This window comes from Ranitomeya variabilis, chromosome 1 (genome assembly GCF_051348905.1).
Source record: "Ranitomeya variabilis isolate aRanVar5 chromosome 1, aRanVar5.hap1, whole genome shotgun sequence".
Lineage (NCBI taxonomy): Eukaryota > Metazoa > Chordata > Amphibia > Anura > Dendrobatidae > Ranitomeya > Ranitomeya variabilis.
In genome coordinates, this window is record NC_135232.1 from 976451462 (window position 1) to 976466317 (window position 14856).

A 14856-nucleotide genomic window follows, 5' to 3' on the forward strand; every position below is an offset into this window, starting at 1 on the left:
AAGGGGTTAAAGGGGTATTCCTATCTCCTATCCCAATATGTAATAGATTTAACAACAATAATATTAACAAATACCTCCAGTTAGAAATGTAACAGTTCTTCTGATTTGCTAGGTCCTTTACCCCAGGTGCTGGGCATTGCAGGACCTTAGATATCCATGGTTACGACCACTAACAGCTTTTTGTCGCAATATCAGTGGTAATAACAATGGATACTTAAGCTACTGCAATGCCCTGCACATGGGGTTAGCGACGTAGGGAAACAGAAGGACTATACTATATTTCTAATTGAAGGCATTTTCTAATATTATTATAACTACTATATATTGAGATAGTATCTTAGAGATGGGAATACCCCTTTAAGCAACATGTCAAATCCTGAGGCGTTCCTGTCTGATACAAAATTTCTGCTTTGGCCACTGAATGAATCAGGCTAATTTCACAGATCCATGTTTTGTGGTCCGAGTACAAACCTCGATACCTGTCTACCTGTGGATCTTCTGGCTCGAACTCAACAGTCTCATTTATGCCTATGAAGCTGTTGAATTCGGGTAAGCAGACGCGCAGTGGGTCCATGCATAGGACAGACCGCAGAACACGGATGCCTGATTCAGGCTTTAAATGTAAAAATTAAAAAAAAAAAAAACTATGCACAAAAACAGCATCCACAACAGTATAAAAAGAAAAGCAAAAAGAAACCTTCATCTTCCTGAGGAACATTTTTGTGGCAGAAAAAAACGCTATGCACACAATGTCTTTTTCAGGTAGCTCTGCTTTGAAACCCGCCTGACAAAGCGCCAATAAAATGCTCAACAGAATGAACATACACATTCCTATGTAAAAATGAGAATGAGAATGTTGCCAGTACTTTTGATTGAAAAATTGCTAGCGGTTTCTTCACTGCTGAAAAATAACAGCAATCAAAACAGCGAAAATAGCAATTAGGATACTAAAACAAAAAAAATAAATAAAATAAAATAAAAAACAACAACACTAAAAAGAACGTTTCAGGAAGATAAAATAAACACTGGGGTTTCCTGAAACTTCTTCCTCTGGAAAAATTCGGTGGGTTCAAATACCTGAGAAATTTGCCCTTGGACCTGTAAAATATCTCAACAATGCAATAAAAATGATTTTTACAGAGTTAACACAATTTAATAGGTTTAAAGGGAACTTGTCATCAGGTTTTCTCTTCATTAGCTGCCACCACCTTGGGCCATGTTTCTTCATGTACACAAACAATGTCAGTAGTGTCTTGGATCCAAGTGTCATCAGTGGTTGGTCAGTTTTGGTGATTTTCACATTATGGATAACTCAATGACAAAGTTTCCCCTGTCCAGTACAATGGTAATCACAGCCAGCAGAGACTGTACACTGATGTCATCCATGTCCTGTCCATGATTTTCACCGACCCATAGACTTGTATGGGTTATTTTCATTCATGCTGCTTTCAAAAAACAGACGCCTCTATGATTTTGGCAACAATGTATTGTCCGCAAAAAACACAGACATGTGAACAGCCTCATAGACTATAATAAATGTTCTGTTCGTTAAAATCATGGAACACATACGTGAAAAAGAGGCATTATATGCATTTTTAAAAACATTTTTTTTACTTTTGGCATGCTTCAATAGTCTCCATGGGAGACTAGAAGCTGCCACAAACCGATCGGCTCAGCTACATATAGGCGATGATCAGATCACCTTTATCTGGTGGAATTACACACTTGTTATGAGTAGGGTTGAGCGAAACGGGTCGGCAATTCGAATTTTCAATTCATGAAACCCGACCCGACCCCTGTGTGGGGTCGGCCATGAAGTCGGCGATCTTTTGAATCTGGAATCGGAATTCCGATACCGATTCCCGATATGTTTAAGATATATCGGGAATTGGTATCGGAATTCAGATTTAAGTGTAAAATAAAGAATTAAAATAAAAAATATCGCCATACTTACCATCTGATGCGCCCTGGTACTAAGCGGGAACCTTCCTTCCTTAGAATCAGCCTTCCAGGACCTTGCGGTGATGTCGCGGCTTGTGATTGGTCGCGCGGCCGCCCATGTGACCGCTCGCGCGACCAATCACAAGCCGCGACGTCACCGTGACGTCACCGAAGGTCCTGGAAGGCCTGATTCTTAGGAAGGAAGGATGCCGGAAAGAAGCAGGGCGCGTCCGAGGGTGAGTATATACCTAATAGGCTTCTTACGACCTCTGCGCAGCTCCATGAAACACTAGAGCTGCCGGTAGGTCATTTTTCGCTGGAGACCGACACTGGAAAACAATGAAGGCGGCAGGTGAATATGAGAAAAGGGGCAGTGGACTTACACTTAAAGCACCACTTCGGCAGAGGAATAAAAGAAACGCTAGTGGTGCTTTAGAAAACAATATTTATAAGGTCCCATGCTGCAGGTAAATCAGTGCTGAGTGGTCTGATGGGTCTGTGGCCCGCGCTCGGCACTTCTCAATCTGCAATGGCCACCCCTCTACCCTTGATTGACATCTTTTTTGGATGGTATGGGACACACTTTATGTCCATCAAAAGCACAGGGGCATCGATTGCAGACAGAGAGTTGGTGCCATGTGTGGCCCGGAGACACATCCCTTGGCACAGGGACCTCTATAAAACTAGTTTTCAAAAGGTATGCCGTGCTATTGATTCCAAAGGAGTATGGGGACTTGCATCATGATGCGTATATGGTGGCGGCAGCAGTATATTAAGCTGACAGGTTCCCTTTTATTAGCAGTAATTGAAAAAGACACTCACAGACCGCTGCTGATATAATGATAAATATTCTGTATTCAGCATAAAGAGTCATGTTGTGAGCATGTAATATTCCAGCGGAACAGACGTAGATAGGAAGGTGCATTACTGCAATGGGGCATTGGGTCACGCATACCTTTTATTATCTCTTCAGAGTCTCCCTTAGACCTGGTTTTGTTATGTTTCTCAGCTGCTATCGGGAGAGGCTTCACTCTTGATGCTGGTGTTGGTGGACCGGACGGCCAAAGTCCCTGTCAGATGACAGATTGGAAATGACTTATGTAAAGTCTACAAAGAGCGGATACATAAAAAGTGCTAGAATTGTGCCTCTCCCTCCACTGCGTCACCACATGGAGAGCGGAGGAATGACACAATGCATGCACCTTCTCTCCTGTGAGGTCACCTCTGCTCCTCTCCATCACACTTAGCAGACACCTCTCCAGGGATCACCTTACATACAACCTTTGTCGTGCCCACACCTCCTGTAATCCCCATTTTGTGTACAGGACTTCTCAGATCCCCCCTCTTCTCTGCCATTATGATATTCACCACTTCCCATCAGACCTGGCAACAATTGGGGGTGAATGAGCCAATATTGAGTTGTGCTTTAACCCTAGCACCAGATCTCACTTGGATTACCAAGATATTTCCATACCATAAGTAAAAGTAAGTGATTTCATTCATCTCAGCACTTACTAGAGTCTGGCTCCTGGGGTCTTTTGACGGCGTCTACTGTTAGTGACATTAGATAAAACAGCACGCCATGTCATTAGTAATAACACTGGGATAATAGTCAGGCAGCATCAAATGTGACAAGGTAAAAAAAAGTCACATCATAATCGTATTACATGAAGAATAAAAGGAGACATTATAGAATGTATATATAGGTGTACACACAAATATTTTCAAGCGAGAAAAGAAAAAAAAAAAAAACTAAAATCATGTGCTTGCATAAATAAGCAAATAAATACTTTGTTGAAGTACAATTTGAATTTATGACAGCATTTATTAGTTTTGGTAGGAGTCTATCAGCACGGAACATCTAGAATTGGCAATCTTCGCCCACTCTTCCATGCACTAGTGCTCCAAATCTGACAGATTGTGAGGGTAGCACCTGTGTACAGCGCCCTCTTCAAGACAACTAAAAGATTTTCAATTGGATTCAGGTCTGGGCATGGGCTGGGCCATTTTAAGACTTTGATCTTCTGGAGAAGTAATTCTTTTGTTAATTTAGAGTTAGGTTTAGGGTCGTTGTTGTGCTGAAAGGTGAAACTCCTCTTCATCTTCAGATTTTTAGCAAAGGCCTGAGGTTTTGATGTAAATTGACCGATAATTGGAATTGTTCATAATTCCCTAAAGCTTGACTAAAGCCACAGTTCTAGCGACCAAAAAATAGCCTCAAGCATAGTGTTGCCTCCACCATGCTTCACTGCAGGTACGGTGTTCTTTTGGTGATGTGCAATGTTGCCATTGTGCCAAACATCTTTTTAAATGATGGCCATAAACTTCAACCTTGGTTTCATCAGTACATAACACATTTACGTACATCCTTTGGTCAGAATTGATGTAGGTTTTGACAAAATATAGTCAGCGTAAGATGGCCACCGGACAAGTCCTTGATGGGAGATATGTGTCATCGCGGCTATTAGCTGCGGTGATGTGAGCTCGGAGGTATGCTCCAGCACATATAGTACTGAAAGAATTGTTTTGGGCCGCTCCAGGGCCGGGTTTTACGAGCGGTCAAAAGAGATGGTGAATAAAATGGAGGCCAATTGCCTCATTCAGTGTCTGTGGCCGCCTCTATTGTGTGTGTTGTAAAAGACACTGACCTGTGCGGGCGGACCGGGTGTACTACAAGGACTGTGTACCTTTTTTTTTCCTGTTTGCTACTTTGTGCCGGGAAAGGTTATTCATTTATTTTTTTCTAACCAGAGCAGTTAATGCTTTTTGAATAAACTTGCTTGGACACTTCAGTGATTCCGCTTCATGTGCCTACCTCAACAACAGCTGAGTGAGTACAGATCCCTACACCAGGTTTGGATGTTTTTTCTTTGTAAGAAAATGCTTCTGTTTTGCCACTCTAAAACCCTCATGCAACACATATGAAGACTATGGGAGATTCTTGTCAAAAGCAGTACACAAACAATTCCTGACAGAAACTCCAGCAGCTTCTGTAGTGTTGATGTAGGCCTCCTAACAGCCTCCCGGACCAGATTTCTTCTTGTATTTTCATCAATTCTTGAGGGACGTCCAGTTCTAGGCAATGTCACTGTTGTGCCAAATTTAAGCCACTTCCACTTCGTGATGGCCGTCTTCACAGTGTCCCAAGGTAATCTAATGCCTTGGAAATTTTTGTGTAGCCTTCTGCTAACTGATAACTTTCAACGAGATCCCCCTGCTGTTTTCTATGAAGTTTACGCCTCATGGCTTTTACTGTACAATGTAACTAAGAAAATGTCAGGAAATCCTACTAGAACAACTAAACTTTATATGAGGTTAATGAAAATCACTGCAAATGATGGCAGCTGTGTATAGATTACAATTTAACATGAGTTTTAATGTGACTGGTCAATATTTCCACTGTATGTTCCATGCCCTGAATTTAGGAAGGCTCAATGTAAGAGAGCCAAAATGGATATGTGGATTTTTTTCACTGCTATATTGGCTTTTTGCCGTTCTTTTCATTTTTCATAGTTCATGTCTCATACACATGGTCACAAATGTCTCTACTTATATGTTTATATGCTGGCCATAGTACATGTGCACTTGCACATTGATTTAATACTAATAGGAGTGGTGGCCTTGTGCTATGTTTTCTTCATTGTACAGTGGAGCATGTGGCCGCCCCCCGGGCTGTGCATCCTTAGCCACTTAGCTTTCCCAGACAGATTTTAATTTGAGTTAATCCGATTTCTATCTCCTCCAAAGTTCATTTGAGGCCAAGTTAGTCACATAGCGAGGTAAGTCACTATAGTCAGAGTCCGTCCATTGAGGTCACCTTGATGCTGGTGGATGGCTAATACATGTTTTGATCGAAAATTGTTGTTTTGTTTACATAGTGTAAAAACAGTGAAATTCTTGTATTCAATAATTGTAGAATAGTGGGTAGTGTGTACATATACGGGGGCGAGTCAAAAAATTTCCACATGATGAACAAAGAGTATTGAAAAACAGGGAAATTATGTTGAAGGATTGCACAGTTGTCCCTGTGAAAGTTGAGTAAAATAATTTCTACAGCCAGAGTGCGGATACTGGAAACTTCTGGAATGAAGACAGCAGGTCATCTTAAAGTTACAGTCACTTGCCAACAATGAGACCGTGAACAAAATTGGCATTGTGTACCTATTGTCTCGCTAAGCACGTTCCACTTAGATTGTAAGATCTTGGCAAGGACTTCTTTTCTTCTTTCCTTATTTGCTGTACTTTTCATTGCACAAACATTGGCACTATATTACTAAAGATTCTTCCTATGTAGCAGCGACCATGTGTCATCCTTGTACATAGGCCACTAGATCACATGGATGTAATGACAAGGATGATGGGTCACGAAATAAAACAGAAAAATCCTGTCCCAGAAATAAACTGGCAATTCATTGGGATACAAAATAAAACAGGGCCATGTTTACTGCCAATCTCCATAATTGCTTTATTCTAAGCGCTCAGATACATCTCATGGGATTAGGACACTTGACATTAATATTTCATGCGTCTTTCCTGCACTTCGTCACAATATCTTTAATGAGCATGAGAAATCTGATTTCTTATGTCTCTAATTAAATCCCCTTTGAAGGACTGGTAATGACATTTTTACAAGTAGATTGTTTTTGGGTTGGTATAAATAGGATGACATCAAAGTTGTGTTTTGTGCGCTCGCTGAAGGAAGGACATGTTCAGAGCACGCAGGTCTATCTGAGTCACCAAAAGTCCATGATGAACGTCCTCACTGACTTTTCAGCTTAGAATACGCCTACTCTAAATGGTAAAACCTCTGCAGAATTCTGTTAGTGTAGTTCAGCTGTATGTACAGATCTAGCAAAGGTTATCATGACTATCGGCTGTTACGCCTGGAAGCGGCAAACTTCCTAGAGTGGACCCTCTAGGTCACGGCACCATACCCACACTGGGCGAGCTGACCAGATAAATACAACCCCTATACAGGGATCGTTAGGGGCAGGCCCAGGGTGCAAGAGTACCACGAAAACCGGTACCAAGAGGGCAGCTCGTAGGGAGGAAAAAGGTCAAAAAAGGGACAAAAATAATACAGGACAGGGAATACCGAGGAGACGGGAAGAAGGTATCACCATGTAACACTGACAGACAAGGATAGGAGCAAGAGACGGAGGACAGGGTCGGAGGCCAAAGGGAATTGTGGAAACGGGACAACCAGGGATGGACGGGAAGGGCAGCAACAGTAGGGGTGACTAGGAGGAGCAGCATAAGACCAAAGGGCAGAAGGTCACAGGAGGGGCAAAAGAGACCAAGACACTGGAAGGCGAGTAGCCACAAGAAAGACAGACACGGAGTCCAGATATCAAGGGCCTAAGTACTGGCACAAAGAGTAACACAATAATCAGGCGCCTTCACTAAGGGAGGGCGGTCTGAAATACCTGTCGGCGAAGCTTCATTGGTCAGGGGTGCTTCCAGGTTGCGGTACCGCAGAGGTTAAAGGTGCAGGCAGCGCGCACGGCTGTGTCCTAGTGCGCATGTGCAAGACCCGAAGTTCTACCGCCGACTGCGAGGCCGACAGCGCAGGAGATGTCCGCCACGATCCCCTCCAGCAGCACGCCGGGATGCAGGAGCGAGGAAGTGAGTATCGGGGAGGGGACCCGGGTGGGCATAGCCCTAACAACGGCCCACTATCCTGATGTCATCTCACTTAAGAGGAATAAGATAACAACTCATTGGCCGATGTTAAGTTAGATACCAAATTACATTGATATGAAGTGAGTCAAGGTAGCCTTTACTACATCTGTACCTGTTTAGTTCGACAACATTTTTGTAATTTCTCACTACTACTAATGAGCGATCATGCTCGGATAGGCTGTTATCCGAGCACGCTCTTGTGCTAACAGTTACCTCAGCATGCTTGAATAATATGGTTGAGGAAGACCCCTGAGAAAGACACTATGTGCCGATACGCGTGGGGCTTGTTTCCCTAGTGGCATCATCATTTTCGTTTCCATCAAGACTTTCATGGCTGCCTAAATGCTATTTTGCCTCTAAGAACAGGAACCTTACTTGGTTATTGGCTGTTAACCTGACTCATAGCACGTATGGATTAACCTATTAATGTATTCTTATGTCTAGATATTTTTTGGTGGATACACTTTACATGCATTATGGGCATTATCTTAGAAGCAGCGCACTTTATTATCTTGTTTCTTTGGCTGGCAGCACACCATCAATGGAGATAATTTGTTGACATTGATGAGCATTATAGGATATTATATTGTCTATATTTTTGTCTCATTTCTTGATATCTTGATGGTTTCCTTGTTTATTGTGACTATTTTGGGAAAGACCACTATTTATAGTCAGGATTTCAATGGCATAAGGCTTTTTAAATGGTTTTAATTGTTTAGTCTGTGTTTTCTTTGTCCATGTATATTTTTTGATAAATATTTGAAAAAGGTGATACCGTTTTTGTATACCCCTTTTATCTTTGTCTTTGCCACGGTTTGTACTCTATGCATTGGGTTGATCCCTGTATATTTCCTGTGTGCCCACCTATACATTCAATTTTCGTTTGCCTCATTCAGACTTCAAAGCAAAGAAAAATCTGCACGTATAAGACGCGTGCTACTTTATTTCGGATTTCACACGGAGAGGTTTTTGGATTAGAAGCCTGCAGAGAATGGGGCTTATCCCTACGTAGATCCACAGCAGAAATCAGAGACAAATTTCTAACACAATTTCTGCCAGATTTGCAAATATAAAACCCCTGAAGGGTAAAGCTAATGGCCGCCCAGCCATACTCAGCCATACTCAGCCTGACAACCCCGATCTTTACTTTATGCTCAGCATAAAGTTAGTGCATGTTGGAACTTCTTCCAAGATGACCAAGAATAAGTCTAAGTTGCTTCTGAAGACCAGTCCCTGGCCTTGTCTGAAGGGAGTCAGTTACCAGGCTGGTGTGTGCTGTGGTGTGGTATAACCCTGCCCCGGGCTCTCGACGCTGATTGATAGCCTTCTCCTCCTGTATCAGCTGTGGGAGGATGGACGGAGACGCAGCTCATAAATACGAGCACTTGTGCGCTTGGCTGATATCATGAAGACCTGTCCCCTGCCTTGTCTGAAGGGAGTCAGTTACCAGGCTGGTGTGTGCTGTGGTGTGGTATAACCCTGCCCCGGGCTCTCGACGCTGATTGATAGCCTTCTCCTCCTGTATCAGCTGTGGGAGGATGGACGGAGACGCAGCTCATAAATACGAGCACTCGTGCGCTTGGCTGATATCATGACTAGTTCACGGCATTAGGCAGGTGATAAAGGGCTGGAATCAGGGTCTGGGTCATCACTCTGTTACCCACAGAATGAGAAAGGAAGAGGTTGGGGACTGATGACAGTAGGGTGTAACTATCCGTAGTGTTGCAGATGACAATTATCAGGCATCCATCCCAGTAGACGATGGCAGCGCACCTTAATTTGCACACACATAAAACCTGTCCCCTAATGGTATAATGTCACCTTAAATGCCATACGGAAATATCTGGAAGTCTGGGATGCACTGGGTAGGAGCTCACGGAGAGTCAGCATGTGTCATCTAGTACCTACAATCATAATCGTCGCCTCAAGGGCAGCGACCATTTACCGTGGCTGCCGGCTTTCCCTCACGACGAGCAAAATGAAAACCGTTCTTATTAAAGCAATGAGTTAGAACGTTTCCTACCGTCAAAAAGACGCACGGCCTTGTGAACATTGTAATTACCTCTGGGCTACATCTCTCCGAGAAAGTCTGTGTCTTGGAAGCAGAAATGCTATCATTAAGCCTCATTAGAGAAGAAGGCGCGGAGAGTGACGCCGGCCCGTCTCTGGCGCGTTTCCCCTCAGATTTATCTTCCAGGTGACCGCTTCTCTCCGACAAGTTCCTATGCAGCGGAGCAGGCGGGAAGCCCTCATCAGATAAGGAGATGCCAAGACCTTGGGCTAGACGAGAGAAATATATTATTAACACAAATCAAATCCTTTTCAGCATTTTTTTCTTACTATGTAAGGCCACGATTCCTTCTTGCAATTGCACCTTTTCGTGCTTTTCCATTTGAGCTTATTCTTCTAATTTGTAGTCTATTTTATGTGTTTGTCTGTTTTTGTTGCTTTTTTTGATTATACTCGCCATTGTGGGTGAGATTTAGGCTTTCCAGATGTTTTGGGTTACATCAATTGCAACTTTTTAGCAAGTTTCTAAGACATTTTTGCCAAAACGTACTGCAGTCAAACCTCCCCGGGAGGGATTTTATGTAGGTCTGAAATATTTCCGGAAATATATGAAACATTTTAAAGGAACATGCAATATTTTTTACATGAAAGTCGGGAAAAAGAAAAAAAAAAGAGCATTTTTGATTTGCACAAAATTCACGAACCACGTTTTTCTTTGAAGAATTGGATGCAAAAAATAACAACAAATACCACAAGATCCCCCCAAAAATGGCAACATAAGCCCCCCAACAAATGATGAATTGGGTGCAAACACTACATACAGGGTGTCCAGCGGGCATGGTGTGCTCAGCACATCGCACATTATTAAGGAGACTGCTGCCATCTGGTGGCTGACAAAATAATACACTCATAATACATTGTCAATATGAGTCCCACCTGGCCATTGTTACAAGGTATGACAATATATTTTGGAGAAGTACAATACTGTTCTAAGAAATCTACTTAAAAGATTTTGCCAGGCAATAAATAAATAATTGAAATAGGATGTTATTGTGTTAACTGAAAAACAAAGATTTTACAGCAATTACTCATATCCAATATGAAGGGGTTGCCCACAAGGTCACGTCGGTGCCAGGCATGTCAGCACTCAAGGCGTAGTGAGTGCCGCATTAAGTTGAATTGAATTTGGCAATATTTGCTCATATCTGACATATGGAATTGATATGAGCCATTGAAGAATGAATATTACAGCTGAGATGTCTGAAAGATGGGGGTCTCACATCACCGCAGGGCAGGAGGACTCCTTTTTTACTGTACATTCATATCTCAGCGTTAATATTAATGTGGCAGAAATGTCTAAGGTTGGGGTACACGTTTTAACAAAACTGCCCTACTTAAAGGGAACCTGTCACCAGCTTTGGCTGATACGAGATACGGCCATCACCTTTCAGGGCTTATAGACAGTATTCTATAATGGTGCATATCAGCACTGAAAGGTGATGGCCGTATCTTATATCGGCCTAACCTGGTGACAGGTTCCCTTTAAAGGGGTGACCTGAAACCAAGGTTGAATTAAATCCTAAATGTCTATTTAATGTTGTAATCAAATCACTTTTCTAGTACACTTTAATTAAAAATTCCCTCCTTTTCTCATTGTACTTTATCCTCCTGCTTTTATTTTTTACTTCCGTTCACATGACGCTTCATTTGAGAATCCCCAGTGCATGCTGGGATACTGAAAAGGGACGCCGGAGCTGGGGTCACTACTGTAGCGGCTTTCCCCACCCTGAAACAAAGCGTGACAGCATCCGAGTGATATCCGATTTTTCTAAAACCCATAGACCTGCATGGGATAGTTTTATCCGACGTGCCTTTGTGCAGACAACTCAGTCCCACGAAATGATCAAATATCATAAGTATGAGTTGTATCTAATTGTAAAGTGCTGGGGAATATGTTGGCGGTATATACAGTAAATAAAAAATATATAATATTATCTGTGAAAAACATGGAGAGATGAGAAAAACGGTTGTCTGAATGAGATCTTACAATGTACAGTGGGTACGGAAAGTATTCAGACCCCTTTACATGTTTCACTCTTTGTTTCATTGCAGCCATTTGTTAAATTCAAAAAAGTTCATTTTTTTCTCATTAATGTACACTCTGCACCCCATCTTGACAGAAAAAACAGGTATGTAGAAATTTTTGCAAATTTAACCCCTTCATGACCCAGCCTATTTTGGCCTTAATGACCTTGCCATTTTTTGCAATTCTGACCAGTGTCCCTTTATGAGGTAATAACTCAGGAACGCTTCAACGGATCCTAGCGGTTCTGAGATTGTTTTTTCGTGACATATTGGGCTTCATGTTAGTGGTAAATTTAGGTCGATAATTTCTGAGTTTATTTGTGAAAAAAACGGAAATTTGGCGAAAATTTTGAAAATTTTGCAATTTTCACATTTTGAATTTGTATTCTGTTAAACCAGAGAGTTATGTGACACAAAATAGTTAATAAATAACATTTCCCACATGTCTACTTTACATCAGCACAATTTTGGAAATAATTTTTTTTTTTGCTAGGAAGTTATAAGGGTTAAAATTTGACCAGTGATTTCTCATTTTTACAACAAAATTTACAAAACCATTTTTTTTAGGGACCACCTCACATTTGAAGTCAGTTTGAGGGTTCTATATGGCTGAAAATACCCAAAAGTGACACCATTCTAAAAACTGCATCCCTCAAGGTGCTCAAAACCACATTCAAGAAGTTTATTAACCCTTCAGGTGTTTCACAGCAGCAGAAGCAACATGGAAGGAAAAAATGAACATTTAACTTTTTAGTCACAAAAATGATCTTTTAGCAACAATTTTTTTATTTTCCCAGCGGTAAAAGGAGAAACTGGACCACGGACGTTGTTGTCCAATTTGTCCTGAGTACGCTGATACCTCATATGTGGGGGTAAACCACTGTTTGGGCGCACGGCAGGGCTCGGAAGGGAAGGAGCGCCATTTGACTTTTTCAATGAAAAATTGGCTCCAATCTTTAGCAGACACCATGTCGCGTTTGGAGAGCCCCCGTGTGCCTAAACATTGGAGCTCCCCCACAAGTGACCCCATTTTGGAAACTAGACCCCCCAAGGAACTTATCTAGAAGCATAGTGAGCACTTTAAACCCCCAGGTGCTTCACAAATTGATCCGTAAAAATGAAAAAGTACTTTTTTTTTCACAAAAAAATTATTTTTGCCTCAATTTTTTCATTTTCACATGGGCAACAGGATAAAATGGATCCTAAATTTTGTTGGGCAATTTCTCCTGAGTACACCAATACCTCACATGTGGGGGTAAACCACTGTTTGGGCACATGGTAAGGCTCGGAAGGGAAGGAGCGCCATTTGACTTTTTGAATGAAAAATTATCTCCATCGTTAGCGGACACCATGTCGCGTTTGGAAAGCCCCTGTGTGCCTAAACATTGGAGTTCCTCCACAAGTGACCCCATTTTGGAAACTAGACCCCCCAAGGAACTCATCTAGAGGCATAGTGAGCACTTTAAACCCCCAGGTGCTTCACAAATTGATCCGCAAAAATGAAAAAGTACTTTTTTTTTTCACACAAAATTTCTTTTAGCCTCAATTCTTTCATTTTCACATGGGCAACAGGATAAAATGGTTCCTAAAATTTGTTGGGCAATTTCTCCTGAGTATGCCGATACCTCATATGTGGGAGTAAACCACTGTTTGGGCGCACGGCAAGGCTCGGAAGGGAAGGCACGCCATTTGGCTTTTTGAATGGAAAATTAGCTCCAATCATTAGCGGACACCATGTCGCGTTTGGAGAGCCCCTGTGTGCCTAAACATTGGAGCTCCCGCACAAGTGACCCCATTTTGGAAACTAGACCTCCCAAGGAACTAATCTAGATGTGTGGTGAGCACTTTGAACCCCCAAGTGCTTCACAGAAGTTTATAACGCAGAGCCGTGAAAATAAAAAATGTGTTTCCTTTCCTCAAAAATATTTTTTTAGCCCAGAATTTTTTTATTTTTGCAAGAGTAACAGGAGAAATTGGACCCCAAAAGTTGTTGTCCAGTTTCTCCTGAGTACGCTGATACCCCATATGTGGGGGTAAACCACTGTTTTGGCACACGTCGGGGTTCGGAAGGGAAGTAGTGACGTTTTGAAATGCAGACTGATGGAATGCTCTGCGGGCATCAGGTTGCGTTTGCAGAGCCCCTGATGTGCCTAAACAGTAGGAACTCCCTACAAGTGACTCCATTTTGGAAACTAGACCCCCAAGGGAACTTATCTAGATGTGTGGTGAGCACTTTGAACCCCCAAGTGCTTCACAGAAGTTTACAACGCAGAGCCGTGAAAATAAAAAATCATTTTTCTTTCCTCAAAAAAGATGTTTTAGCAAGCAATTTTTTATTTTCACAAGGGTAACAGGAGAATTTGGACCCCAATATTTGTTGCCCAGTTTGTTGTGAGTACGCTCATACCCCATATGTGGGGGTAAACCACTGTTTGGGCGCACGTCAGGGCTCGGAAGGGAAGTAGTGACATTTGAAATGCAGACTTTGATGGAATGGTCTGCGGGCGTCACATTGCATTTGCAGAGCCCCTGATGTGCCTAAACAGTAGAAACCCCCCACAAGTGACCCCATTTTGGAAACTAGACCCCCCAAGGAACTTATCTAGATGTGTGGTGAGCACGTTCAACCCCCAAGTGCTTCACAGAAGTTTACAACGCAGAGCCGTGAAAATAAAAAATCATTTTTCTTTCCTCAAAAAAGATGTTTTAGCAAGCAATTTTTTATTTTCACAAGGGTAACAGGAGAATTTGGACCCCAATATTTGTTGCCCAGTTTGTTGTGAGTACGCTGATACCCCATATGTGGGGGTAAACCACTGTTTAGGCGCACGTCAGGGCTCGGAAGGGAAGTAGTGACATTTGAAATGCAGACTTTGATGGAATGGTCTGCGGGCGTCACATTGCATTTGCAGAGCCCCTGATGTGCCTAAACAGTAGAAACACCCCACAAGTGACCCCATTTTGGAAACTAGACCCCCGAAGGAACTTATCTAGATGTGTGGTGAGCACTTTCAACCCCCAAGTGCTTCACAGAAGTTTATAACGCAGAGCCGTGAAAATAAAAAATAATTGTTCTTTCCTCAAAAATTATGTTTTAGCAAGTAATTTTTTATTTTTGCAAGGGTAACAGGAGAAATT

At 42.2% G+C, this 14856-nt stretch overlaps 1 protein-coding gene across 5 annotated transcripts in view; it reads right to left on the bottom strand.

Moving 5' to 3' along the window:
• The window catches only part of MAP9 (microtubule associated protein 9), a 241463-nt gene that overhangs the window by 129587 nt on the left and 97020 nt on the right, over positions 1-14856 (bottom strand). For all 5 annotated transcript variants that reach the window (XM_077279392.1, XM_077279389.1, XM_077279391.1 and 2 more), the window contains 2 exons: positions 9686-9903; positions 2897-3011 (listed from right to left, as the gene is read on the bottom strand). In XM_077279392.1, coding sequence (XP_077135507.1) covers positions 2897-3011; positions 9686-9903 — 333 coding nt within the window. The remainder of the gene's footprint in view (positions 1-2896; positions 3012-9685; positions 9904-14856) is intronic.